This window comes from Hemiscyllium ocellatum, chromosome 13, assembly GCF_020745735.1.
Source record: "Hemiscyllium ocellatum isolate sHemOce1 chromosome 13, sHemOce1.pat.X.cur, whole genome shotgun sequence".
Lineage (NCBI taxonomy): Eukaryota > Metazoa > Chordata > Chondrichthyes > Orectolobiformes > Hemiscylliidae > Hemiscyllium > Hemiscyllium ocellatum.
This window is the reverse complement of record NC_083413.1, coordinates 75926250-75952165: the sequence shown is the minus strand read 5'-3', so window position 1 is coordinate 75952165 and position 25916 is coordinate 75926250. Positions and strand designations below refer to the sequence as shown.

The 25916-nt window shown below is 45.9% G+C and overlaps 1 protein-coding gene across 1 annotated transcript in view; it reads right to left on the bottom strand.

Annotated features, from left to right (window-relative positions):
* The window catches only part of crocc2 (ciliary rootlet coiled-coil, rootletin family member 2), a 292849-nt gene that overhangs the window by 118463 nt on the left and 148470 nt on the right, over positions 1 to 25916 (bottom strand). The window contains exons 19-23 of the mRNA XM_060833953.1: positions 15026 to 15153; positions 9612 to 9781; positions 8749 to 8928; positions 5459 to 5593; positions 5180 to 5323 (exon numbers count right to left, since the gene is read on the bottom strand). Coding sequence (XP_060689936.1) covers positions 5180 to 5323; positions 5459 to 5593; positions 8749 to 8928; positions 9612 to 9781; positions 15026 to 15153 — 757 coding nt within the window. The remainder of the gene's footprint in view (positions 1 to 5179; positions 5324 to 5458; positions 5594 to 8748; positions 8929 to 9611; positions 9782 to 15025; positions 15154 to 25916) is intronic.

Here is a 25916-nt window from a genome sequence, read left to right as displayed (position 1 = left end):
TATTTGCTTTCAAGACCTTCAATCGTGCTTCATTAATCCTTGTTTTTTAAAACAATTCTTTTCTATTTCATTTCACAATCAAAAGTACAGAGACATAAAAAGACACCGTCTTTACAGGTTATGATCAGATCATCATGAACTTATTGAATGGCAGAGCAACATCAAGGGGCTGAATTTGCTCCACGTTCACATCTTTATCTCGCTTTATGTTATCGGAAAATTTGTTCTGTTGGCATTCTTTGTAAAGGGCGCAACTCTTAGTTTTCTTAAAAAATATATTAGCCTTGCTGCAGAAAATGTGAATTAAAAACTGAAAGAGCTGCAGATGCTGTAGATCAGAGACAAAAAAGTAAGTTGATGGAAAAGCTCAGCAGGTCTGGCAGCATCTGTGGAGAGAAATCAGAGTCAATGCTTCAGATCGAGTGACCCTTCCTCAGAACTGATGGCAGCTGGGAAAACATCGGTTTATATGCAGAAGATAGGGTAGGGGAGGTGATAAGAAGTAAACGATAAGTAGGGAGAGTCCATAGAGAGGGAAGAACAGTTAGACAGACAAAGTAATGGATAGCGATTCGGCTAGGAGGGTGAATAGCTGTAAATAGAAATTATGAGTGGCTAAAAATGGGTGGTTGCAATAGCAAACTATGTGATAACAAGGCCTGATTGTGGGGGTTGGGGTAAGGATATAGGAGAGCTAAAGCCTAAAAGTTATTGAAGTTGATATTGAGTCCTGAAGGCTGCAGGGTCCCCAGGTGAAAAATGAGATGCTGTTCTTCCAGCTTGCACTGAGCTTCACTGGAGCACTACAGCAAGCCCGAGACAGAGGTGTTGGCCAGGGGACAGTGTGGTGTGCTAAAATGGCAGGCAACTGGAAGCTCAGGGTCTTTTTTTCCGATCAGAACGTAGATGTTCTGCGAAGTGGTCACCCAGCCTCTGCTTCGTTTCCTCAATGTGGAGGAGACCACCTTGTGAACCGCGAATGCAGGAGACTAGATTGTGTGAAGTGTGCAGACTAGAAAGTGTGAAGGTTCAGTGATTGGTAGCCTCTGTGTTACAAGTGGATAAATCAAAGTGTGCAGTCACAAGAGTATTACCAACTGTTGATCAGCTATGAAGCCAAACTCAACTCAAACTAGACCCTTGGAACTGCTAATACACAATGTGAAGAAAGCAACTCTGATGGCTGGGAGAGCACATGGGTGTAAGTAGCTGCTCTATTTTGTATTTATTCATTCATGGGATATGGATATCACGAGCAAAGCCAAATTTAATTCCCATCCCTAATTACTCTTGAGAAAGTGGCAGTGAGCTGCTTCCTTAATGGCTCTGTCCATCTGGTGTAGGCACATCCACAATGAAGAAAAAGAAAGGGAGGTCCCGACTGAAGAGATATTTTCACGTAGCATTTCATGTCTTTACAAAGGTCGAAAGAAAATTCTGTTTGATCATTGAGCTGTGCTTATGTACAAGGGTGTACTTTGAGACAGCAATTACTCTGAACATTTCTCTCTGATGGATACTTCAACAATAAATCAAAGTTGAAAAGGTTCTTAGGGCTTTGATAAATGACTTTCAAATATGAGTGAGTAGGGATGGCATTATACCGAGTTTGCACCAGACCCAACAATCAGACAAATGGGCTCCTAACTGTGTCAGATACAAATTACCTGCTTGTTTAAAAGTTTCTATCAGGTTTAAGGGGGAGGGGTAAGAGTTTACCAACCTGCCTAAGTAATACTGTTCTAGCAATGGCAAAAAGATTCTGTTTGAATTAGCACGAGACCACTGGGAAAGGAAAGGACAGAAGACTAGCTAGTTTATCAAGTCATTCGACATGGGGCTACTTGTTTGTATCATCATTAGGTCCATGCCATCCAAGCTTACAATTTTCCCTGCTCCCATCCCATACTGTGTAAAGATCTGGAAGGGTCAATACTGATGGTCCCACACAGATCCTGGTGGAAGCATAGCTTAAGATAATGGAGGACTAAGAGCTATTATCCAGCCCCTTCCCCCCTCAGTCTCTGTAAAAATGGCCGAGAGTTTCTATGGCCAAGTGCAACAGCGATGGAAGTTGCACAATGTGATCCTGCAAAATCCTCAATGTAGTAGACTCCAAAGGAGTTGCCCGATAAATTGACAATATCAGCGGGCATGATCATTAAAACCAAACCTGACAAGAACTTCTTTCAATTTCTTTCTTAGCTGTTTCAGCATGGTCTGATGGTTTATATTTCGCCTTCCTCTGTGTAGCAACGTAGGATGGACATTATCCAATAGTATGAGCGTCACAAATTCATGGAGGAGATATAAATGCTCTTGAAAGGTTGGTTATGTATGTTATAGATTAGATTAGATTACTTACAGTGTGGAAACAGGCCCTTCAGCCCAACAAGTCCACACTGACCCGCCGAAGCGAAACCCACCCATATCCCTACCCCTACATTTGCCCCTTAACTAACACTACGGGTAATTTAGCATGGCCAGTTCACCTGACCTGCACATCTTTGGACTGTGGGAGGAAACCGGAGCACCCGGAGGAAACCCACGCAGACACGGGGAGAACGTGAAAACTCCACACAGTCAGTCGCCTGAGGCGGGAGTTGAACCCGGGTCTCTGGCGCTGTGAGGCAGCAGTGCTAACCACTGTGCCACCGTGCCACCCATAAAATCATTAAGCTCTCAAGTTATTTAAGCCCCAGCACTTTAAAGTTTATTGAAAAAAACACAGCCTGATGGCATTCATGAGAGTTGAAAAACTCCAGCTATTATGGTATTTAAATCCCTGTTTTTGAAACTAAAATTTAACAAAGACAAACCATCCTGTTAGTGAAACTTGAAGAAAATCCTTTTTATCTGTCATAATGGCGAAAGTGCTGATGCTGGAGAGTCAGAGTTTAAAGTATGGCACTGGAAAAGCACAGCAGGTCAGGCAGTGTCCGAGGAGGAGGACAGGCGACGTTTCGGGCATAAGCCCTTCATCAGGAACGTTGCGGGGGGAGGTGGTTGAAGGTGGCTGAGAGATAAAGAGTGGGGTGGAGGTGGTGCTGGGAAGAGTTTAGCTGAGAAGGTGATAGGTAGATGCAGGTGGAGGGGGTGGGGGGGGGGGAGCTGATTTGATAGGTAGGGAGGGTGGAGCAGATAGGTTTGAAGGAAGATGGACAGGTTGGATAGGTCAAGTGGGAGTGTTGGAGGGTTGGATCTATGATGAGGTGGGGGGAGGAGAGATTTAGAAAATAGTGAAGTCGATGTTGATGCCGTGTGGTTGAAGGATCCCAAGGCGGAAGATGAGGCGTCCTTCCTCCAATCATCGGGTGGCTTGGATTTGGCCATGGAGGACGTCCAGGATTTACATGTCCTTTGTGGCATGGTTGGCCACAAGGCAGTGGGTTTGTTTGGTGCAAGATGTTCCCTGAAATGCTCCACAAGCTGCTGACCTGTCTCCTCAATGTGGAGGAGCCCACTTCAAGAGCAAAGGACATAGTAGATGAGTTGTTTGGGTGTGCAGGAAAATCTCTCCCGAATGTTTGAAAGATCCTTTAGGACAATAGATGGAGGTGAGGAGGAAGGTGTGGGCACAGATTTTACACTCATGTGGCAGCAAGGGAAGGGTCTGGAGTGGAGGGTGGGTTGGTAGGGGGCATGGAACTAACAAGGGAGTTGCAGAGAGAATGTTCTCTGTGGAATGCAGGCAGTGATGGGGTGGGAAATATATCTCTAGTGGTGGAGTTTGATTGTAGGTGGCGGAAATGGCGGAGGATAATGCACTGTATCTGGAGATTAGTAGGTAGAAAGTAAGACCAGGGGATGTTCTATCCTTGTTGCATTTGGAGGGGTGAGGTTCAAGGGCAGAGATGTGGGAAGTGGACATCACTAACACCTTCCACCTTGACCTCAAGTTCACCTGGAACATCTCAGAAACCACCCTCCCCTTCCTGGATTTCTCCGTCTCAATCTCTGGTAACCGACTCAACACAGACATCTATTTCAGACCCCCACTCTCCTATTAATCGCTCAGTCCCCTTCCACCCCTGCGCCCCCTGCCCCGCCCACGTACGTTCCTGACGAAGGTGTTATGCCAGAAACATCGACTGTCCTGCTCCTTGGATACTGCCTGACCGGCTGTGCTTTTCCAGCACCACACTTTTCGACTCTATAATGATTCTTTGTTGATCCGACACTAAGAGCTATCTAAATGTCATTATTGATGCTTGGTTCTTTCCATAATTTGTCACCATCTCAGCAAGATCCTATGTACAGAGCTTAATCGATAGTTCAAAAAAGTTATTGAAGAACTAGCTACCTTTAATATGGGGTTATGAGCAAATTCTGTTTTGATATGGGATTAAGTACTTGAAGGGTTTAAATGCTTCAATTTGACTTTTAAGAGTGGTGGCATTATTTTACAATTACAAAATCTGTAGTTGATATTCAGGCCACTATTTTATTTCATTAACATGGTTCCTGAGGTCCGCCCATGGTGAATATTGGGTGAATCGGCATGAAAAGTGCAAGGGCAAAGGATGGTGCATGGATGACCTGGGTTGGCATGAGTTAGCATGAAGTGGACTTGGGTGCTACAAGGAGACATTTGCCTGGCTTGAAGCCATGGTCTGGCATTATTATGGCATGGAGACATGGAAGGAGAATAAGGAATGTTGTGGAGGGTAATAAAATGAGAGAGATGAGAGCTACAGGGAGTAATATTTAATACACAATTGACACACATCCCTATGAACCAAACTGGGCCTTTTAATACAACCCAGCATGGTATTAAACAGCCACTGCGGTTACCTCCAATCTGCGTCTTGGAGCACTGGGCTCCATTCCATCCTTCACCTTCACTCTCTGGAATGAACATCAAGCCACTTGAGGGAGTTTCTCCTGAGATCACTATGACAAGCCAGGAAATTTTCTGATTTGTGCTCAGGAGTGGAAACTTGAGCCATACACTACTTTGATACACTACTTTGCTAATGATGGAAAATTTATGGCTTCTTCTTTCCTCTTGATCTGTGCGACTCTGAATGAGATTGCTATGAAAGGCTATTGCTTCAGACAAACTGTGCGTGTTGTTATAGTGCAGCAGCAGAGAGACATCCAGAAACATTAGGAATCCATTCAATCACACTCAAATTTGACTTTGAGAAAGGAAAGGCAGATAAATGATTGAGCCTACCTCCCTGAGAGTTCCTTCTCTCTGCCGTGATAAGTCTTTAAGCTGCTCATTCAGACTTTTGACCTCTCTCTCATGGGAGGCCACAGCTTCCTCAAACTGACCTCGGAAGGTCTTCAGCTCAGCATTAAGGTTGTTAATGGTGCTCTGGGTGAAAAGGAGAAGATGCAGGAGATTAATCATTTTCAAGTCACTCTACAGTGTAGTCTTGGCTTCAATGTTAATTCACTTTGAAAAGAAGAAAACGATGCATTAGGAAAGCAACCCGAGGCTGATTGTCACCTTGTCCTGCTCTTGCCGACTGTGTAACTCCCGTTTCACCCGATCGATTTCCATGTTCACGTTGCCAAGTTCACGTTGGGCCTGACTGAGTTTCTCCGACAGGATATTTTTCTCGGATTCCTTGAGACACAAGGCCTTAGAAAAGAAATACATCTGCTCAGCTGGTTATAAGGGAGCTTGATTCATTAGGCAGACTGACCAAGAAAAAGAATAGATGACCGCACAGAAAGAAAAAGAGCATCTGGTATAACTGATAGCCGTACTTTTGTAACCAGTTGGATGGATGACATTTCCACATCACAACAGCTCCAGCCCTGATGGATGGTGGACAGCCATTCCTATCAAACAATTTGCAGCTTCATCAATGCAGCAATGTTATCAGATGGTAATTCTATCATTAGTCACATTAGACTTGCTTTTGACTAACATTCCTTCGGACTAAAGGTGCAAATGGTGTTCCAGTGGGTAGCTGTAACCAAACTGGGATGACCCTCAAGTCTGATGAACGACCATACTTCCCAGTTTCCCAGAGCAGTAAGTCATTATGTCAATCCACCTGTACTTCTATTCATCCTGGAAAGGAACAAGTCGTTGCAGAGTCAATGTCTACCAAAAGTGTGTGAGGGGATGTCGACAGAGACTGCGTGCAACACTGGAAGTATTGTAATGATTCCACAACAGACCATCATATTAAAACTTAACAATCTGTTTAAGGAGCTGTAACCTGTAATTTCTAATGTAGATAAAAATTTGGTGTCTCCAGGGAACTTTAGACTAAAACCACATGATTCCATTATTTTGAATGAACAATACTTTACAAGTTAGAACAGTAATGTAATACTAAAGCCCAGAAAATGGATTAAAGGTGGTTATATATGCTTGAACACCCTCAGCATAAATCAAATGTGATCAAGACAGATCCCACAGATTTCTCAGCATCTTTCCCAGATATTACTAACATGACGGGGCACCAGATCTCATTAGGCTTCACAAGGGATTACAATTCTTCAGTAATGTCAATCTGGCCGCAAGGTACCCTCTCAAAAGCTGTTATGCCACTAACTGCTTCAAAAAGTGCTTCTGTTCTGATTGATCACCTTCTGCACTGGGTCGAAGATCAGTTGGACTCTGAAATTGGACTCAGTATTCATAAGTACGGCCTCTGCTCTCAGACAGGTAGCTTTACTGTGCTAGTGCTGCCCATGGCTTTCTCGCCATGAGTTTTAATCTTGCTCAGTTTCCATGAAACAGGTTTTGCTTGTGAGATCTCAACCCTCTTCTATTGTCTCAGTTGGACTGAAGTATTGATGTGACCAAGCTACTTCCAAGCCCCTGGTGGTTTCTCCCAAAACAGAGTCAGTGACTTTCTGACTTTCTCAGCTCCCAGGTCTTTGTCTGAACCCTGACTCCAACCCATAGCCACCTACAAATTCCTGGAACTTCTTCCCAAGTTTGTTTGAACAATTTAGAACCATTTTAACTACCTTCATCTCTTCAATGAGTTTCCCCTGTATACTTGAGCTGTTTTCCCAGCAAGACAGCTAACCGCAGCACTCCTTAAAAAAAAATGAAATCTCCATCTCCCCCCTTCCCATCCTTACCTTCAGTGTCTACCTGTCCATCGCTTGTTCAGTGAACTGCCCTATGTGATTTATCGAAAATTTGGCAATAAACTCTGCCCCTATCTCTGGGCAGAATCAGTCCAGTTATTCCAGGGAAAATAACCTTCCATGTGGAATGTGACATTACACCTTACATCTGTGCAGCAGATGTTGTTTTCCCTGGAATAAGTGGGCGGCACGGTGGCACAGTGGTTAGCACTGCTGTCTCACAGCGCCTGAGACCCGGGTTCAATTCCCGACTCAGGCAACTGTCTGTGTGGAGTTTGCACGTTCTCCCCGTGTCTGCATAGGTTTCCTCCGGGTGCTCCGGTTTCCTCCCATAGTCCAAAGATGTGCAGGTCAGGTGAATTGGCCATGCTAAATTGCCCGTAGTGTTAGGTAAGGGGTAAATGTAGGGGTATGGGTGGGTTGCGCTTCGGCGGGTCGGTGTGGACTTGTTGGGCCGAAGGGCCTGTTTCCACACTGTAAGTAATCTAATCTAAAAAAAAATCTAATCTAATAACTGGACAGATAAGCAATGGAGCTCATCAAAGGTGGCAAAGCCAGTTGGGTTCATGCAGGCATTGATTGTGCACGGGAGTCATGCAAACAGGGCTGGGGTTCTCTGATTCATATTATGGGTTTATTTTTCTGCACAATAATCCTTTAAGAGATGTTGCCAACAGCGCAAAAAAAATTCACAATTTATTCATTTGTAAGACATGGGTGTCATTGGTTGGCCAGCATTTATTGGCTGTCCCTCCAACTGACTGGCTTGTTAGGCCACTTCACAGTACACCACATTGCCAGACCAGGTGAGGACGGCAGATTTCCTTCCCGGAACGACTTTAGTAAACCAGATTAGCTTTCCCCTCCAACAATCATTCCATGATCATCAGTAGATTCTTAATTCTAGATACTTCATTTTTATTGAATTCAAGTTCCATCTGCTGCTGAGGCAGGATTTGAACATGGGTCCCCAAAATGTTGGCTGCGTGTCCTGGGATAATAGTCTATCAATAATACCACTCGGCCATCACCTCCGCTCTTCACACAAGAGATTGAAAGAATCAGCCTCTGACTGGTCATTAAATTAAACTAGAATAAAGTGTTACATTTACAAAGGAAACTGCAGTCTTGGCTCATAATTATCTCATCGGGGGTCAATTAAAGTGCGGCAGAGGGATTCAATTAAACAATAACATCAGCACACATATGGAGCTGTTTTACCAACCACAAGCAAATAGCAGGTGCAGTTTAGGAGCTGAGTGTCAGTGGGAAGCTTTAACTATCACACGGCAAGACTGCTGGAATGCTTGTGATTCCAATCTGGAAGACCCCAGTCCAACCAATTTACATTCTATGCAGCAGGCTAGAGAGGTGGCAGAAGGAAGCTGTCAGGGATCTGCCAAAACCAATCTGCAACCGGAGTGCCTCCTTGCTATAAATCCTCCCCTTCGCCGTGTGGAAAAATGTGACCTTTCCTCCTTTAACCACATGTGTTATCCTCTGTAATCTGTGTAACATCACTTCAATTTTTAGAACATGATGCTTGGGGAATATAGTCCCACACTTCAGTTCCATGGACTGTCTCCAAGTATTGCACATTACACAGCTCTGTACTACAATCCCCGTGGAATATCTTGTAGTTTGCATGAGGATGTTTAAAGACACCAACATGTTCTTTACCTGCTGTTTCTGGCTCTCTGCCTGGATCAGACTCTCGTCCCTCTCCTTTTGTAAACTGAGGATTTCTTCAGTTAGCTCCTCTTTCTCTTCTGCAAAGCGGGTGGCCAGGTCTTCACGTTCAAGTTGAAAGCGTTGAATGGCTTCATCCCTCTCGGAGGTCAGCTCAAGGCGTAGGATCTCCTGGAGGGAGCACGGAATGGTGTATGTCAGTCAGGAGCCAGTTGACAATATCTATAACCCCCACCCTTAGAAAGTTCAACATCAGACTTTTGATTCAACAAATTTACATAGACACACTTAGTCAATCCTTTTACAGACTTCATCTTTGTTTGGAATGCTACATGTGACAATTTCAAACCCTGTTTCAGGCTAAGTGGCGTAAAGGCTTATTGCTTTGTTTAAATCCATCCACAGGAGGAGTGCGAGGTCAGCATTTAATGCCCTTCCCAGAGAGCAACTACATTGCTGTGGGTTTGGAGTCGGGTGTCACCCAGACCAGGTAAGGGTGGCAGTTTCCTTTCCTGAAAGACATCAGTGAGCCAGGTGGGTTTTTCCGACAATCGATTGGTGGTCATTGTGCCCAGGACATTAACCCGGGTCTCTGGATTAACATTCCAGTGATAAAACTGCGAGGCCATCCTTCCCCTGCACGCGACTAAGTATTGATTGCCAATTGCACGCATGTCCTTGGACTTACTCACGAACAAAATTTTCACACAGCAAAACGAATGTTACTTTTGGGTTAATTTATGTGGAAGGAAATTAAATAGGTTGCTAGTCTGTTACATAGGGCAGATAGAGTAGACTGTGTGTATCATGAGTGGAAAGTTCAACTTCGCTATTGCTACTTCTTCAAGTCATGCCTTTTCTTTCCGGAGACATTCAATGTCCTCATCATGGACCAGCTTCTCATTGTTCAGTGAGCGCTTGGCCTCCTGCTCAACTTGATTCAGTTTCTGTTGCAATAGCTCTTTATCCCGTTCAAAGTTGCTCAGCTGTTGCTCCAACTCCTTGTGGGCACTGTCAACCTCCACTGAAATAAATAAAGCAATGACAGTCATTTTTGTTTTCTGAAACAGCACTGTTCAGATATATCTCAGCACAGTCTGGGTACAGTAGGATTGGTTTGGCCAGATGGAGGATGCAATGTGTCTGAGTATGGTAGGGTAGGCGGTGTTCAACTGAGGGTACAGTGCATCTCATAGAAGCGTATAAAATTCTAAAAGGAGTAGAAAGGTTAGATGCAGGAAGCACATTCCCCATGGTCATTGAGTCCAGAACTGGGGTCATAGTTTAAGGATAAAGAGTAAATCTTTTAGGGCTCAGATGAAGAAAAAAATTCCATATCCAGAGAGTGGTGAGCCTGTGGAATTTCCTATCACAGAAAATGGTTCAGGCCAACATATTGAATGTTTTCAAGAAGGATGTTGTTAGAGCTCCTGTGGCTAAGGGATCAAGGAATTTGGAGGGGCATGGTGGATGTGAAATTAATGTATTGGGCTCGATGATCAGCCATGATCATAAGGAATGGCAAAGTGGGCTTGAGGGATCGAATGGCCTATGCTTGCTCCGATCTTCTATGTTTCTGTGTATCTGGATATGGTAGGGTTGGTTATCCAACTGAAGGTGCAGTGTATCTGGGTGCTTTAGGGTAGCCAGTGCAAGCAAGAAAAGAATGAACAATTTACCTGGATGGTGCTTCCAATGTAATATCTGCTTTCACACTGGGTGTCAATTTTGTTTGATAATGCTCCTGTGCGGTGCCTTTGGGTGCTTTTCCATACAAGTAGCTATATAAATGCGAATTGTTGAATTCAGAAAAGCCACGATGTAAATGCAACTCCTTTATTTTCTTGAGTTGAAAAATGTGGTGCTGGAAAAGCACAGCCGGTCAGGCAACATCTGAGGAATAGGACAGTCGATGTTTCGACCATAAGCCCTTCATCAGGAATGTGTCAGGAGACGGGCCGTGTGGTAACACATTCCACATTCTTATCACACTTTGACTGAAGAAATTTCCTTGAAAACCCTAACTGGATCTATGAATTTATATTTTTATATATTTTGCTTTCAGACTCCCATTGTGGAAAGAATGTATTGATGCACAGGGTATCAAACCCTTTCATTATCCAAACCATCTATTAGCCCACTCTCTGCCTTCAGTTTTTCAAAGAAAAGAACTCAAACATCTTCAGTTTTTCCTGATAGTTATATCTTCCCAGTTTTGTAAGCCACTGGCTGAACAGCACTTAATGTCAGCCTCCATTGTGCTTAAGTCAAAAGTGTGTGTTGGGAAAGAAAATAGATGGGGCTGGAAGTGGAAAGGACAAGTGTCTTGAACTGTGAGGGCTGTGTCTGCAGGACTCCCCAAGATGAGGTCCTCTAATGGGAAACAACATTACACACAGACCCATGCACTCTACAAGGTATGGTGGTATGGGGTTTCTAATCCCTGACCATTCTAATGCATTGGGCCTTGCTGGTTATGTACGTCCCTGCCCCAGGCATCACTGTCCACCACAGTCCAATTACACATAGAGGTCGAGGAAAGAACAGGGACATTGTAGGGTGAGCAGCGATGGTGTCAGCGTTATCCACTGCCCTGTATACGCCTTGTTCATCTTGCTTCCACAGACTGCAGCAGGGTCTAAGCACAGACGGAAAATCACGGCACCATCCACATCTTCTCTGACAAGTTCAGAATCTGTATGTGAATGAGCAGGGCAGCCTCAGAGTGCCAGCTATAGTCTGGGTGAACAGCAAGCCTTTTAAGTATGGCTCAGGTGATAGGGTCTTTCATCGGATATCCTGCAAGTGGTGAACACAAATATTGCCATAGGGGTAGATTTGGTTAATGACGTGGATATGGTGAGATCTGGCAAGACATTTCACCAGGCCTTGCAGTGAGAGTCCCTCTATTAATCTCACATGCACCCAAAACAATTCAGCCAAATGTTACAGATATATTCAAATGAATTTGCAAGTGACACAGCCATTCTGTAAGTTCACTATTGTCTTCTTGTGGTTGGTCACATTCTTTCTTCTTGTTGGAGTTGTTCACAAACTGAGAGATCCCACTTCTACTTCATGGCTCTAGATCAATTCACTTATATTGGGAACAACAGTGGTCCCTGTACTAATCCCTATAGAAAATCATTTCCTATATTTTGCCAAGTTGAGCAGCTCCCCTTAGCACCATCTGTTTCCTGTTTTGTAACCAGCTTGTTAACCATTTTGCTATTTATCTTGTGAATTCAGACAGGCTGATGTTAGCATTCAGACTATCTGGTACTTATTTTTGAAAGAGAATTCTATGATTACTTGAAAAGGAAATATTTACAAAGCTATGAGGAAAAGGCAGGGAGTTGCACTGGACGGTCTGCTCTTGCAGAGAACCAGAACAGACATGATGGATCGAAGGACCTCCTTAAGCACTGGAACCATCCATATTATAAGCTAAATGCAGGTTGGAAAGGAGTTAATAGAACCCTTAAAGTGTGTAAATCGGTCCTTTGGCCCACCAAGGTCCACACCGACCCTCCAATGAGTAACCTACCCAGACCCTATTGCTCTACATTTACCCGTGACTAATGCACCTAGCCCACACATTCTTGAACGCTATTGACAATTTAGCATGGTCAATTCACTTAACCTGCACATCTTTGGATTGTGGAAGGAAACCCACGCAGACACGGGAAGAGTGTGCAAACTCCACACAGTCGGCCAAGACTAGAATCGAACCCAGGTTCCTGGTGCTGTGAGGCAGCAGTGCTAATCACTAAGCCACTGTGCCACCCCCGTGGACCTGGAAATTTCAGCAATAGCCTATCTACCGTCAGTACACCTGCCCCGACACTGATGGTGTGGGAGACATCGGTTACCTGCCTATGGCCCAACTGAGGGCTGTAAGTGGGCAACTGATGCTCAGTTAAGGGAGGCATCTCATTGTCACACTGATAAAATGGACAATGGGAAGGCTCTGCACTCAATGTGTTACCCAGTAGGATTAAGCATGCAGCTGATGAAGGATGGAATGAGAGGTCTGCTTCATCTGCCCCTACCCCGGTGATCCCCTCCCCGCTCACAAACCCTGGGCATCCTGTATCAACTGGAAACTGCCCTTCCACAGTTTTGCCTTCCCACATCTACCCTGGTCACCGCCTTGTTTAGTATGATCTGCTGGGGCTCATAAAATCATAGAATGCCTACAGTATGGAAACATGCCCCTCGTCCCGACACATCCACCCTCCGAAGAGTGACCCACCCAGACCCCATTCCCCTATATTTACCCCTGACTAATGCACCTAACCTACACATTCCTGAGCACTATGGGCAATTTAGCAAGGCCAATCCACCTAACCTGCACATCTTTGGACAGTGGGAGGGAACCGGAGCACCCAGACAAAACACACGCAGACACGGGGGAGAATGTGCAAACTCCACACAAACAGTCACCCAAGTCTGGAATCAAAGCTGGGCCCCTGGCACTGTTAGGCAGCGGTGCCAGCCACTGAGCCATCGTCCATCAGCTACGCTCTGGAGAGATCTCAGAGTGACTTGCATGGTTAGGGTCCATTGCTGAATGCTACCTCCATGACCTACTGCAGTGACCATCTCTCCAGCTGATGTGCACAGCTGGCAGCTGCAATGGGAGACAGACAGAAGTGCTGCCTCATAGCAACCTCGTTGTCAAAAACATTGAAACAGAGTGAGCAAGCTCTTGTGGTGAAGTGGTAGTGTCTCTACCTTGAGGCCTAGATTCAAACCCTACCTGCTCTACAGCTGTGTTATAAGATCTCTAAGCAGGTAAATTAGAAAATAAATAAAATGATGAGAGCTGAGCTCATGGGATGGCTCCTCAATATGAAACATAACTTTCTGATTCTATATTACATCAGCTGCATTATCCCTGCTACTCCTTCTGTTACCCCTCCCAGGAAATCACTGGGGTTGGTCCAGAATAAGTATCCTATTTGGAAATTGTGGTGATTATTCTTTGATATTTTTCCAATTGCTTGAGGTTTTTCTACACAGCTTTAGGTGAAGTTTTCATAATCTTTTCTACCATCAACATTACACTGATGATCTGCAGTTCGCTCCCTTTTAAAGTATAATAATTATATTAGCTTTTTGAAAGTCTACTGGCACTAATCCCTTTGAAATGAGATTTACATATCAGCAGTCCTGTTACCATAGAATCCCTACAGTGTGGAAACAGACCATTTGGCCCAACATGTCCACATTGACTCTCCGAAATGTTACACACCCAGACCCGTTACCCTGCCCTATTGCTGTACATTTACTCCTGACAAATGCACATGATCTACATCACCCTGAACACTATAGGCAATTTAGCATGATCAATTCACCTAACCTACACATCTTTGGTTTGTGGGAGGAAACTGGAGCACCCAGAGGAAACCTACACAGACACGGGGAGATTGTACAAGCTCCACACAGAGAGTCACCCAAGGCAGGAATCGAACCCAGGTCCCTGGCGCTGTGAGGTAGCAGGGCTAACCACTGAGCCACAGTGCTGCCTTCTTCAATGAATATTTGAAGATGCACAGATGCAACCCATTTCAACTAGGATTCAACACTCAAGTTTGATTTATTTATTATCACCCCACTTCAGATTTAAACGATTCCCTGCTATGCAAGATTACGTTTTGCTTCTGTCACACCCACCTGTGGCTAATATTGAGGCAAATTAATTATCTACTATTTCTGTCAACATTATTACCTGCAAGCTCATCTTGCTCACCACAAAGTCATCCTTTGTAAATCCTTATTTTAATCTAATTAATTATGTTTGTAAAATGATTTATCATGAAAAATTAATTTTGCAGTTCCTCTTCGCCTTCCTAACTGCTTTTCAACTCCTTTTCCAATTGCTTTCCATTCCCATGTTTAAAAGTAAAACATTCACCCTTATCCTGCTGTATAGAAGGTTGATCAACTGAGACCAAAATGTTGCTTGGGGCAGTGAATCGGTGATACTATTTTGAGGGTGCAATTTGGCTGGGTACATTAGATGGATATTAAAATGTAAGGCATAAAATTGCTGAGTGCAATGAGTAAATTGGCTTTGTTGGTACAGTACATTACGAGGAAGGAACTAAACATGTACTGAATACCAGCTGGTTTAAGAATGTACAAAGAATGAAGCTATTCTATTAGGCATGTGATAATCTACATGCACCTTTTAAATTCACACACAAAATATGCACAGGCATATATACAAAAATGGGGAATCATCCATTAAAATATATACAACCTAGAAGTGACTCCTTAGCAAGGAGGATGGTCTGGTTCTCTCCTTCCAACTGCTCTTTACGAGCTTCCAACTGTTGAACTAACTGCTGGGACTCAAACAAGCTGGTCTCCAAGGCTTCCTTATCTGCCCTGAAAACAAAACAAATTTCAAAGCTCAGCAAGATCACAGGGTCACGATGATAAGTCAAAAGCATATATCAGCACAACACATCAGACAGCATTGTGGGCCACTTCATGGAAATGGATGTTCAAATTGATCGCATTTTGGAACCATACATTTTGTGCCTCCACTAAAGTCATAGAGTCATAGAGATGTACATCACGGAAACAGACCCTTTGGTCCAAGTCCATGCCGACCAGATATCCCAACCCAATCTAGTCCCACCTGCCAGCACCCAGCCCATATCCCTCTAAACACTTCTTATTCATGTACCCATCCAGATGCCTTTTAAATGTTGCAACTGTACCAGCCTCCACCATTTCCTCTGCAGCTTATTCCATACAATTGTCTGTGTGAAAAAGTTGCCTTTTCGGTCTCTTTTATCTCTTTTCCCTCTCACCCTAAACCTATACCCTCTAGTTCTGGACTCCCCCACCCCAGGGTAAAGACTTTGTCTACTTATCCTATCCATGCCCCTCATTGTTTTATTAACCACAATGAGGTCACCCATCAGCCTTTGATGCTCCAGGGAAAACAGCCCCAGCCTATTCAGTCTCTCCCTATAGCTCGGATCCCCCAATCCTGGCAACATCCTTTCAAGCTTCACAATATCCTTCCGATAGGAAGGAGACCAGAATTGGACACAATATTCCAAAAATGGCCTAACCAACATCCTTTGCAGCCACAACATGACCTCCCAAATCCTTTACCCAATACTCTGACCAATATAGGAAAGCATACCAAACACCTTCTTCACTATCCTATCTACCTGCGACTCTACATTCAAGGAATATGAACCTGCACTCCAAGGTCTCGTTGTTAAGCAACACTCCCTAGGACCTTACCATTTAGTGTATAAGTCCTGCTAAGATTTGCTTTCCCAAAATGTAGCACCTCGCATTTATCTAAATTAAACTCCATCTGCCTCTCCTCTGCCCATTGGCCCATCTGATCAAGATCCCGTTATAATCTGAGGTAACTTTCTTTGTTGTCCATTGCACTTCCAAATTTTGGTGTCATCTGCAAACTTATTAAATATACTTCTTATGCTCGCATCCAAATCATTTATATAAATGATGAAAAGTAGTGGACCCAGCACCAATCATTGTGGCACTCCACTGGTCACAGGTCTCTAGTCTGAAAAACAACCCTCCAGCACCCCCCTCTGTCTTCTATTAAGCTTGTCTATATCCACCTCTGTAATGTCAAATGGATCCAAACCAAACACTGAAGCAGGAAGCTTGATAGCATTTCACTTTAATAAAAACTGAAAGAACCTTGGATGCTGTAAATCAGAAACAAAAACAGAAATTGCCAGTAAAGCTCAGCACGTTTGGCCGCTTCTATGGAGAGAAATCAGAGTTAATGTCGAATGACCCTTCAGAATTTCCCCTTGCAAGGTTTGTTCGCAGGTTGCAGCTTTACAGATCTCTGCCTTCTAACTCAGTACTCCAGCTCACCCACCTAATGGCTATCCTCCATGCTTCAACCAATGCCAATCACCTGTGAGTGTTCAACAGCAAAATCGACCAACCATTACCACATAATGCCACCCCAACTTCAGCTCTGCCTCAGCATTTGCTGCTGCAAATCTTCCCAGCAAGACCTGATTAATGGCACACAGCCAGTGTCAGGAAGAGTTTTTCTCAGGGAGACCAAGGCTAAGTGAGTAAATCTGGCAGCTTCATTCAAAGTGTAAATTAAACTCATCGAACATGAGAAAAGCTTCTTTGGTCCAATTCATCCATACTGACCAAGTTTCCCAAACTAAATTAGACTCATTTGCCTGTGTTTGGCCCATATCTCTCTAGACATTTCCTAGTCAGGTACCTATCCAAATGTCTTTCAAATGCTGTAACTCCACTTGCATCTACCATTCCCTCTGACAGTTGATCCACCCATTGTGTGAGAAGTTGCCATTCAGGTCCCTTTTAAATCTTTTCTCTGCTCACCTTAAGATTATGACCCCTAGTTTTGGACTTCCCCACCCTAGAGAAAAGACCTTTGCTATTCACCTCATCTATCCATGATTTTATAAACCTCGATAAAGGTAAACCTTCAACCTCTTACACTCCAGTGAAGAATGTCCCAGCCCATCCACCCTGTCCTTATAACTCAAAGTCCCCCGTCGTGGTAACATGCTTTTAAATAATGTTTTTCTAATTCAATTCTAGGATAAAAATCAGATTCTGACCTCAAATCCATAGCCTTTAAGTAAGTTAAATAGCCTGGCTAAACAGGCCACTACCTGATAACAGCTGTTATCTATCAATCACTCAAAATCCCTTGCCTGAACAAAGTGTAGATTATGAAAACAGGAAATTAATGTGAGAAGTGACTTTCATCACAGCACCATGTAAGAAAGGGAATTCTTTCAGTGCATGGTCAGTAAAGATGCATTCACTGGAAGGAACTCTTTGCTAGGGGGAGAGAGAGAGAGAGAGAGAGAGAGAGAAAGACGGTGATTATCCCTGGGAATTGGTGCACGAAGGGATTCAGTCCTGGGGTAAAAAAAGAGGTGCTTTAAGTAAGGTTCACTATAAATAGTAGTGTGTGGGGTTTGCTGAAGGATTGTGCAAATGTGCTATTCTCTTTTAAACTTTCTTAGTAATTTCATTGCCTGGTAAGAAAATGCTATAAGGGACTGTCTTTAAACTGCTGTAAATTAGAAAAGCATATCATTTTTAAAGTAGCTACAATTGGAGTTACATGAGCACACCAAGAATGAGAGAAAGTCAGGGCCAGTGTAATAAAGCAAATCAACTTTTATTCTGCTTTGGATTACTTAATGTAAAGGAAGTAACATTAAAAAAGGCTGCACTGTTAAGTGAAGTAGTTGGCCTGTGGGAAGCCATGGGTCCCGTTGGTGACCAAGATGACAATGTGTACCACCTGCAGAAACCTGAGCTCTGGGTTTCAGAGACTGAATGGTGGCTGCAGTCACCATGGTGCATGGGCATGGCTGAGAGTGACATGGATACGGCACAGGGAGGTGGGCATACCACAGCTTGAGGGTCCTGAGGCAGAAAGGAAATGGGCGGCTGCTAGCCTGTCCAAGAGAAACAGTCAGGTCGTCTTATGCTCGAAACGTCGATCCTCCTGCTCCTCAGATGCTGCCTGACCGGCTGCGCTTTTCCAGCACCACACTCTACGATGCTTGATCTCCAGCATCTGCAGTGCTCACTTTCTCCCAGGTCTCCCTTGAGGCTAGCCCTCGAGAACCTGCACATGAATCAGTTTGGGAAGCTGAAGGTGGTGCTGATTCCTCAGGGGAGTGCAGTCAGGACCACGTTTGTGGCAGCGCAACATGGTCTGACTGTATAGGAGGGGAACAAGAAGAAAGAAAGAGCAATAATGGTAGGGATTCGTTAGTCAGGGGAACATACAGGAGTTTCTGTAACCGTGACCGTAGCTCCAGAACGGTGTGGTGTCTCTCTGGTATCTGGGATGTCACAGAGTGACTGCGGGACATTCTTTGGGAGGGTGAACAACTAAGAGGTCATGGTCTATGATGCAGAGGTGCTGGTGTTGGACTGGTCTATGATGGTATCAATAATTTAGGGAGGAAGTAGGATTTGTTCCTGCAATCAGAATTTGGGAAGCTGCGTAGGAAATTAGCAACCAGAACCTCAATGTCATAATGTCCAGATTACTTCCAGTATCTCATAAGACAGATAAGATAGCTGAATGAATGAATGGAATGATGGTGCAGGAGAGACGGCTTTAGATTCCTGTGTCAGGCTCGACTGAGAGAGATGGCAACTGTCTGAGTAAATGGACTGTACCAGAACAGAGCTAGGCATTTTTCTAGTGAGAGGACTTTAAATGAAATCAACACAGGTGTGGAAACCAAGAGGGAAGATTTGCCAAGAATCTTAGATTTGAAAATTATTTCCAGAGACAGACAGAACTGTCATAGAGAATAGTAAGTTAACAGGTCAAGCTGGAATAAGGAAAAACGTAGTGAAATCTGAATCAGGGTGCCACTACGTGTGTGGAATCCAGAAATGAAGTTAATAAAGACTGGGCAATTACAGGTACAGACTGCCATGTGGAACTATGATGTTGTGATGATATCTAGGAGTTCGGAAAGCTGGCGGTTGTGGAGGTGGTGGATGGTGTGGAGGAAGGGGGGGGGGGGGGGAGTAGGGGTGAATGATTGTAACAAGGTCATTGAGGTGCACCTCTTAGAATATGAGTTCCCTGATTCAGGCTGCTAATTTGGTCCAATCAGGGACCCCTGGCTGACAGATATAAACAGGAGTGATCCCCTGCAACCGCAGATTGCGGTGGTTCACGGACTCCTAGCCCAACTGCTTGTTCTGTGGTGCTGTGGAGTCCGTGGACCATGTGTATATTGGGTGTGGTCATTTGCATTCCCTTTTTGATTTTCTGAAAAACCTCCTCCTCTGCTTTTGGTTGCACTTCAGTCCCATGTTCCTGATCTTTGGGCACCCGGTACGGAGAGGGGGAGGGCAGGTCTGAAGACCTCCTCGTGGGTCTGCTCCTGGGCCTGGCCAAACTGGCCATAAACAGGTCCAGGCAGCGGGCCGTGGAGGGGGTCGTTAGGGCCGACTGCCTGCCCCTCTTCCGCGGTTACGTTAGGGCCCGGGTGTCCTTGGAGAAGGAGCACGCGGTGTCCACCAACACCCTGGAGTTGTTCAGGGAGAGGTGGGCGCTGCAGGGAGTGGAGTGCATCATTTCCCCCTCCAACTCTATTTTGATTTAGTCCCTGCCCTCCCCTTCACAGTTTTGATCACACAGCATTGCCCTTTGATGTGAAGGGCACTGCTTGTCACAGGCCACTCGGGTGCTTTCCTATCTTCCTGGTGGTGGAAATTGAATAAAGATTCGTGCACTTTGTATCTCTAACTGTGTCTCACACCTGCACACACACACCATGGGTGCTGGGGAAAAAATAAGCACTACCGCAGTTAGGCGGTAGTGTGGGGAATCAAAAAAAATAAACAGGAGTGTTAGGGGTTCTGCTCACTCTGAGAGCTGGGGAAAAAAAACAGGAGTGATCCCCTGCAACCACAGATTGTAGTGGTTCACGGACTCCTAGCCCAACTGCTTGTTCTGTGGTGCTGTGGAGTCCGTGGACCATGTGTATATTGGGTGTGGGCGTTTGCACTCCCTTTTTGATTTTCTGAAAAACCTCCTCCTCTGCTTTTGGTTGCACTTCAGTCCCATGTTCCTGATCTTTGGGCATCCGGTACGGAGGGGGGGAGGGCAGGTCTGAAGCCCTCCTCGTGGGTCTGCTCCTGGGCTTGGCCAAACTAACCATATATAGGTCCAGGCAGCGGGCCGTGGAGGAGGTCGTGAGAGCTGACTGCCTGCCCCTCTTCCGCGGTTACGTTAGGGCCCGGGTGTCCTTGGAGAAGGAGCACGCGGTGTCCACCAACACCCTGGAGTTGTTCAGGGAGAGGTGGGCACCGCAAAGAGTGGAGTGATTATTTCCCACTTCAACTCTATATTGATTTAGTCCCTGCCCTCCCCTTCACTGTTTGATCACTCAGCACTGCCCTTTAATGTGAAAGGCACTGCTTGTCACTGGCAACTCGGTGTTTCTTTCCTTCTTGGCGGCGGGAATTGAATAAAGATTTGTACACCTTGTGTCTTTCACTGTGTCTCACACCTGCACCCACACAACATGGGTGCAGGAGAAAAATAAGCACTACCGCAGTTAGGCAGTAGTGTGGGGGTAAAAAAAAAACAGGATTGCCATGGGTTCTATTCACTCTGAGAACTGGCTCTGAGGGAGCTGGATCAGTGTGGAGTGAAGAGAAGGACTCTGCTCTCTCAAGGGAAGAGGAGACTAAAAAAAATAATAAAAATAAATAAACAGGAGAATCAAACATCCTGACCCTCTGACAGTTGGCTCTGATGAAGTTGGATCAGTGTCAAGGCTCACCATTTATGTCAGGGAACTGACTCTGTGCTGGCTGGGCCAGTCAGTGTGTTACTGCTGCTATTGGTTTCTGTTTGCTTTTGGAGGAAACCTGATTCCTGAACTGGCTGGATTATATAGCCAGGAGAAATTGAGGACTGCAGATGCTGGAGATCAGAGTCGAGAGTGTGTTGCTGGGAAAGCACAGCAGGTCAGGCAGCATCCGAGGAACAGGAGAATCGACATTTTGAGCATAAGACCTTAGCCAGTTTGTTAACTGGTATTCCTTTTTATTGCGGACTGATTTCTAAAACTGCCTGATCCACACAGACAATGTGTTTCAGGTGTAACTCCATTCCATTAGGGAACTGTTGTTTCACTGGCTGGTGACAGTTTGTGTGTTACTCTTTTCTCTCTTACTTTGAGAAAAGGATAATGTTGATTTTGTGGCAGGGCTTAGCCCTTACACTCTAGTTTTCTCTGTTTTTTCGTATGTGTCTTCATTGTGTTTTAGTGTTTGGACTGAGCCCTTGTGAGAAAATACAATTTTCAGATGAGCTGTTCCTGTGGGTAGGCCTGGCCCTGGGACTGGGCCTCCACAAAGACTGAACACCTGTGTGTGTGCTGGGAGGTGAGCACCTGCTGCATCCTGGAGTTCAGGAGTAGACACTGCCTTCGGGAGCGAACCAAACCCCTGTGAGTTGTCAACACCTTTACAATGTACTGTGTTCCTGTGAGTGGGCCCGGTTCTCTATGGGTGGGCCAGGACTCTATGGAGACTGAACACCTGTCTGCTGTGGGGTGTGCATTTGCTACCTTTAGGAGTGGACTCTGCGCTTGGTTGTGTTCACTGTTTTTAATAATGGACTCTGCAGTTTGGAGTGGACTCCATTTCTGACAAGGCGCTTTGTATACTGGATTGGACTCTGTTGCTGGGAATGAACTCTATATTTTAAAGAGAACTGTTTATTGTAATGAACTCTGTATTAGAAGGGACTCTGTTGATAATTGACTCTGTTTTGTTCTTTGTTGGGGATATCACCCACACTGTCTTTTGTGTCCCTCGGTCTAGCAGACCTCACTGTGAGCTGGGAGGCTCATAGGTCGTCCTGACAGCTGTCACCCCGAAAGCCGGAGGGTGAGTAGACCGTCCTGTGAACATGAAGGTGGGTAGGATGCCCCAATTCCGGTCACCCTGAGAGCTGTCGTCATGGGGGCGTTGGGGAAACAGGACAGGCTGTCCTGGAGGTGGCTGGAAGGTGTGTCAGGGCAGACCGAGAGCCAGAAGGGGCGTAGGAGCGGGCTGCCTTAGAGTGGCTGGAAGGTGGGAAGGATGGGTGACTTGCTGGGTTGGATCTGTATTCTATGCATTGTTTTTTAATCTAATTGGACTGTTTTATATGTATTTGTTACTGTCACTGTTCTGTGATGACTAAAAGTGGGAGTTAAGGTTTGTCCTCCTTTCCATGAAAACTGGTTGAATGGTCGGGTTTGGGGCCTGGCCACTCCTCTCCCTTGTAAATCGCTGCTTCTCTGTATACAGCTGTTAATGTGAATTGTTTTGTAAACTGTATTGTTTAATAAAATAAACAGGAAAAAAACAGAAGTGTCAGACATCCTGACACAGTCAGTGGGTACTATTAACTTGGCACAATCAGGAAAGCCCTGGCTGGCAGACATAACCAGGGGATTGTGTCCATGGGTCTGGCAGACCTCGCTGTGAGCTGAGAGGCTCATAGGTTGTCCCAAAAGCTGTCACCCCGACAGCCGGAGGGTGGCTAGGCCATCCTGTGAACCTGAGGGTAGACCACCCCGATGCCAGTCGCCCCGAGAGCCGGAAGGTGGGGGTAGGCTGTTCTGGTGCTGTCGTCCCAAGGAGGGGTAATCGGGACGGGCTGAACTAGAAATGGTGTGTCAGAGCGGCCGAGAAGTAGAAGTTGCATAGGGGCAGGCTGAGATCCGGAAGGCTTGTAGGCTGCCCTGCACACTGTCGTCCCAGGGAAGGCGATGGGCTGTCCTAGAGGTGGCCGGGAGGTGTGTCAGGGCAGTCCTCAGGCCGGAAGGGCAGTTCGGGAAGCTGGAAGGTAGGTAGGCCATCCTGACCGATGTTTTCGGGGGTGGGGGAGTGCGGTTGGGAAGCAGGACTGGCTGCCCTAGAGGTGGCCGTAAGGTGAAAAGGGCAGACCGAGAGCTGGAAGGGGCATGGGGCAGACCGAGAGCCTGAAGGGCCATGGGGCAGACGGAGAGCCGGAAGGGCCATGGGGCAGACCGAGAGCCTGAAGGGCCATGGGGCAGACCGAGAGCTGGAAGGGGCATGGGGCAGACGGAGAGCCGGAAGGGCCATGGGGCAGACGGAGAGCCGGAAGGGCCATGGGGCAGACCGAGAGCCTGAAGGGACATGGGGCAGATGGAGAGCCGGAAGGGCCATGGGGCAGATGGAGAGCCTGAAGGGCCATGGGGCAGACCGAGAGCCGGAAGGGCCATGGGGCAGATGAAGAGCCTGAAGGGCCATGGGGCAGACCGAAAGCCGGAAGGGCCATGGGGTGGACCGGAGCCAGAAGGGGTGTAGGGGCAGGCTGTCTTAGAGTGGCCAGAAGGTGGGAGTGAGTGATGGATTGTTGGGGGTTGGTCTGTATTTAGTTGGACTGTTGTTATATGTATTTATTACCACTTTGTGACGGCTGAAAGTGGGATTTGAGGTTTATCCTCTTTCCCCTGAACGTTAGGGTTTGGGGCCTGGCTTTGCCACCCCTCTGTATACAGCTGCTAATGTTAATTGTTTTGTAAACTGTATTGTTTAATACATTTTTTAAAAAAGTGTCAGACATCCTGAGACTCTGAGAGCTGGATCAGTATCGAGGACTCTCCATTTATGTCAGGGAACTGACTCTGAGCTGGCTGCCTACATCCAGTGTGTTCCTGCTGCAGTTGGTTCCTGCATTTTGGGGAACCTGTTTCCTGAACTGGCTGAATTATATAGCCAGTTTGTTAACTGGTATTCCAGTTTTATATTGTTTTTCTTTTCTTTGTGTTTACTTTCCCCTTCCCTATATAGCGGTAGTACTTATTTTTTCCCCAGCGCCCATGTTGTGTGTGTGTGTGTGTGTTGGTGTAGGACACAGTGAAGAATAACAAACACGTAAATATTTATCTATATTCCACCAACAGGAAGAAAGGAAACACCAGAGTGGCCAGTGACACGCAGTGCCCTTCTTGACAACAGGCAATGCTGAGTGTTCAAAAAATTGAAGGGGGCATTCCTTTTTATTGAGGATTGAGTGGATTAGGCAGTTTTTTAAAAAAAATCACTGTGTTTCAGTTGTAACTCAGTTCTCATTAGGGAACTGTTGTTTGACTGGCTGGTTACAGGGTTATTCTTTTCTTTTACTTTGAGAAAAAGGACAATGCTGATTTTGTGGCAGGGTTTAGCCCTTGCACTTTGGTTTTCTTTTTTTTTGAATGTGTTTTCACTTCTTTTAGTGTTTGGACTGAACCCCTGTGAGAAAATGCACCTTTCCAGATGAGCTGTTTCTGTGGGTAGGCCTGGCCCTTTGTGGGTGGACTAGGCCTCTGTAAAAACTGAACACGTGTGTGTGTGTGTGTGTGTGCGCGCGCGCTGCGGGATGTGCATTTGCTGCTTTCGAGCGTGGACTCTGCCTTGATACTAGAAACTGTATTTGTAGATTGTGAGGATTTTGTGAATTCTGTTCATGTCTGTGGGTTTTGTAATTGTGTTTTGAGTGCGAGTCAGAGTGGGCTAGACAGTACATGGGGTGGCCAGGAGCTGGAGGCTGGTGGGAGGCTGGTCTGTTTGTATGCAAGGTGGCTGGGGGCTAGGCAGCCGGCAGTGTGCCTGTAGGAAAGCTGGTCAGGGGAGGGGCAGCCAGTAATGCGGGGCTGGCCGGGGACTGGAGGGTGATGAGTGGCCTGGAGGGAAGTGGATGGGAGGAGCCTATCAGCACACAGGGTGGGCGAGGCCAGGCAACTGATAGCTTCCTTGCAGGAAAGTCAGTATAGAGCAGGCCAATCAGTACGCGGAGGTTGACCCAGGCAGCCAACAGCAGACCGTAGGAAGACTGACCGGGGGGAGGACCGGTCAATACATGGGGAGGCTGAGCCAGGCGGCTGACAGGAGCAGTAGAATGACCAACTGGGAGGGGGCCAGTCAGTACGCAGGGAGGCTCAGAGCCGGACAGCCGATGGCCTGTCCGTAGGAACACTGGCCAGGGGAAAGGGTCAGTCAGTACGCGGGATGGCCGGGTGGTAGAAGGCCAACAGTACGACTGTAGAAAATCAGGCTGGGGGTGGTTTGGTCAGTAAGCGGGGTGACTGGGAGCCTGTGGCGGATGCCTGTCTGGAGGAAAGCGGACTGGGGAGGGTCAGTAAGTACACAGGGCAGCCTGAGACCGGAAGGCCACCACCTGTCCTGCAGGAAAGCTAGCCAAGGACTGTCTGATCAGTATGTAGTGAGGACTGGTGTCAGGTGTCTATTTTATAGCTATATTGGGTCTGTGTTCTGTGCACTATTTTTCAGTTGATTGCAGTGTCTTGTCTGTGTTTGTTACTGTTATCCTTGTGATGACTGACAGTGGGATTTGGGGTTTGGCTTTGCCCCTTCCCCTGTGTATATATAGTGCATTTTTTTTGTGAACTGTTGTTTTTTGTTTATTGTTAACTAGAGTTAACTATTGTATTTTGTACTGGTCAATAAAAGTTTTAAAAACACAGGAGTTTCAGACATCTTGACAATCTGAGAGCTGGCTCTGAGGGAGCTGGATCAGAGTCAAGGCCACACCACCCTTTTATTGACCATCAGATCTGACAGTGCATTTCTTCCTTTTG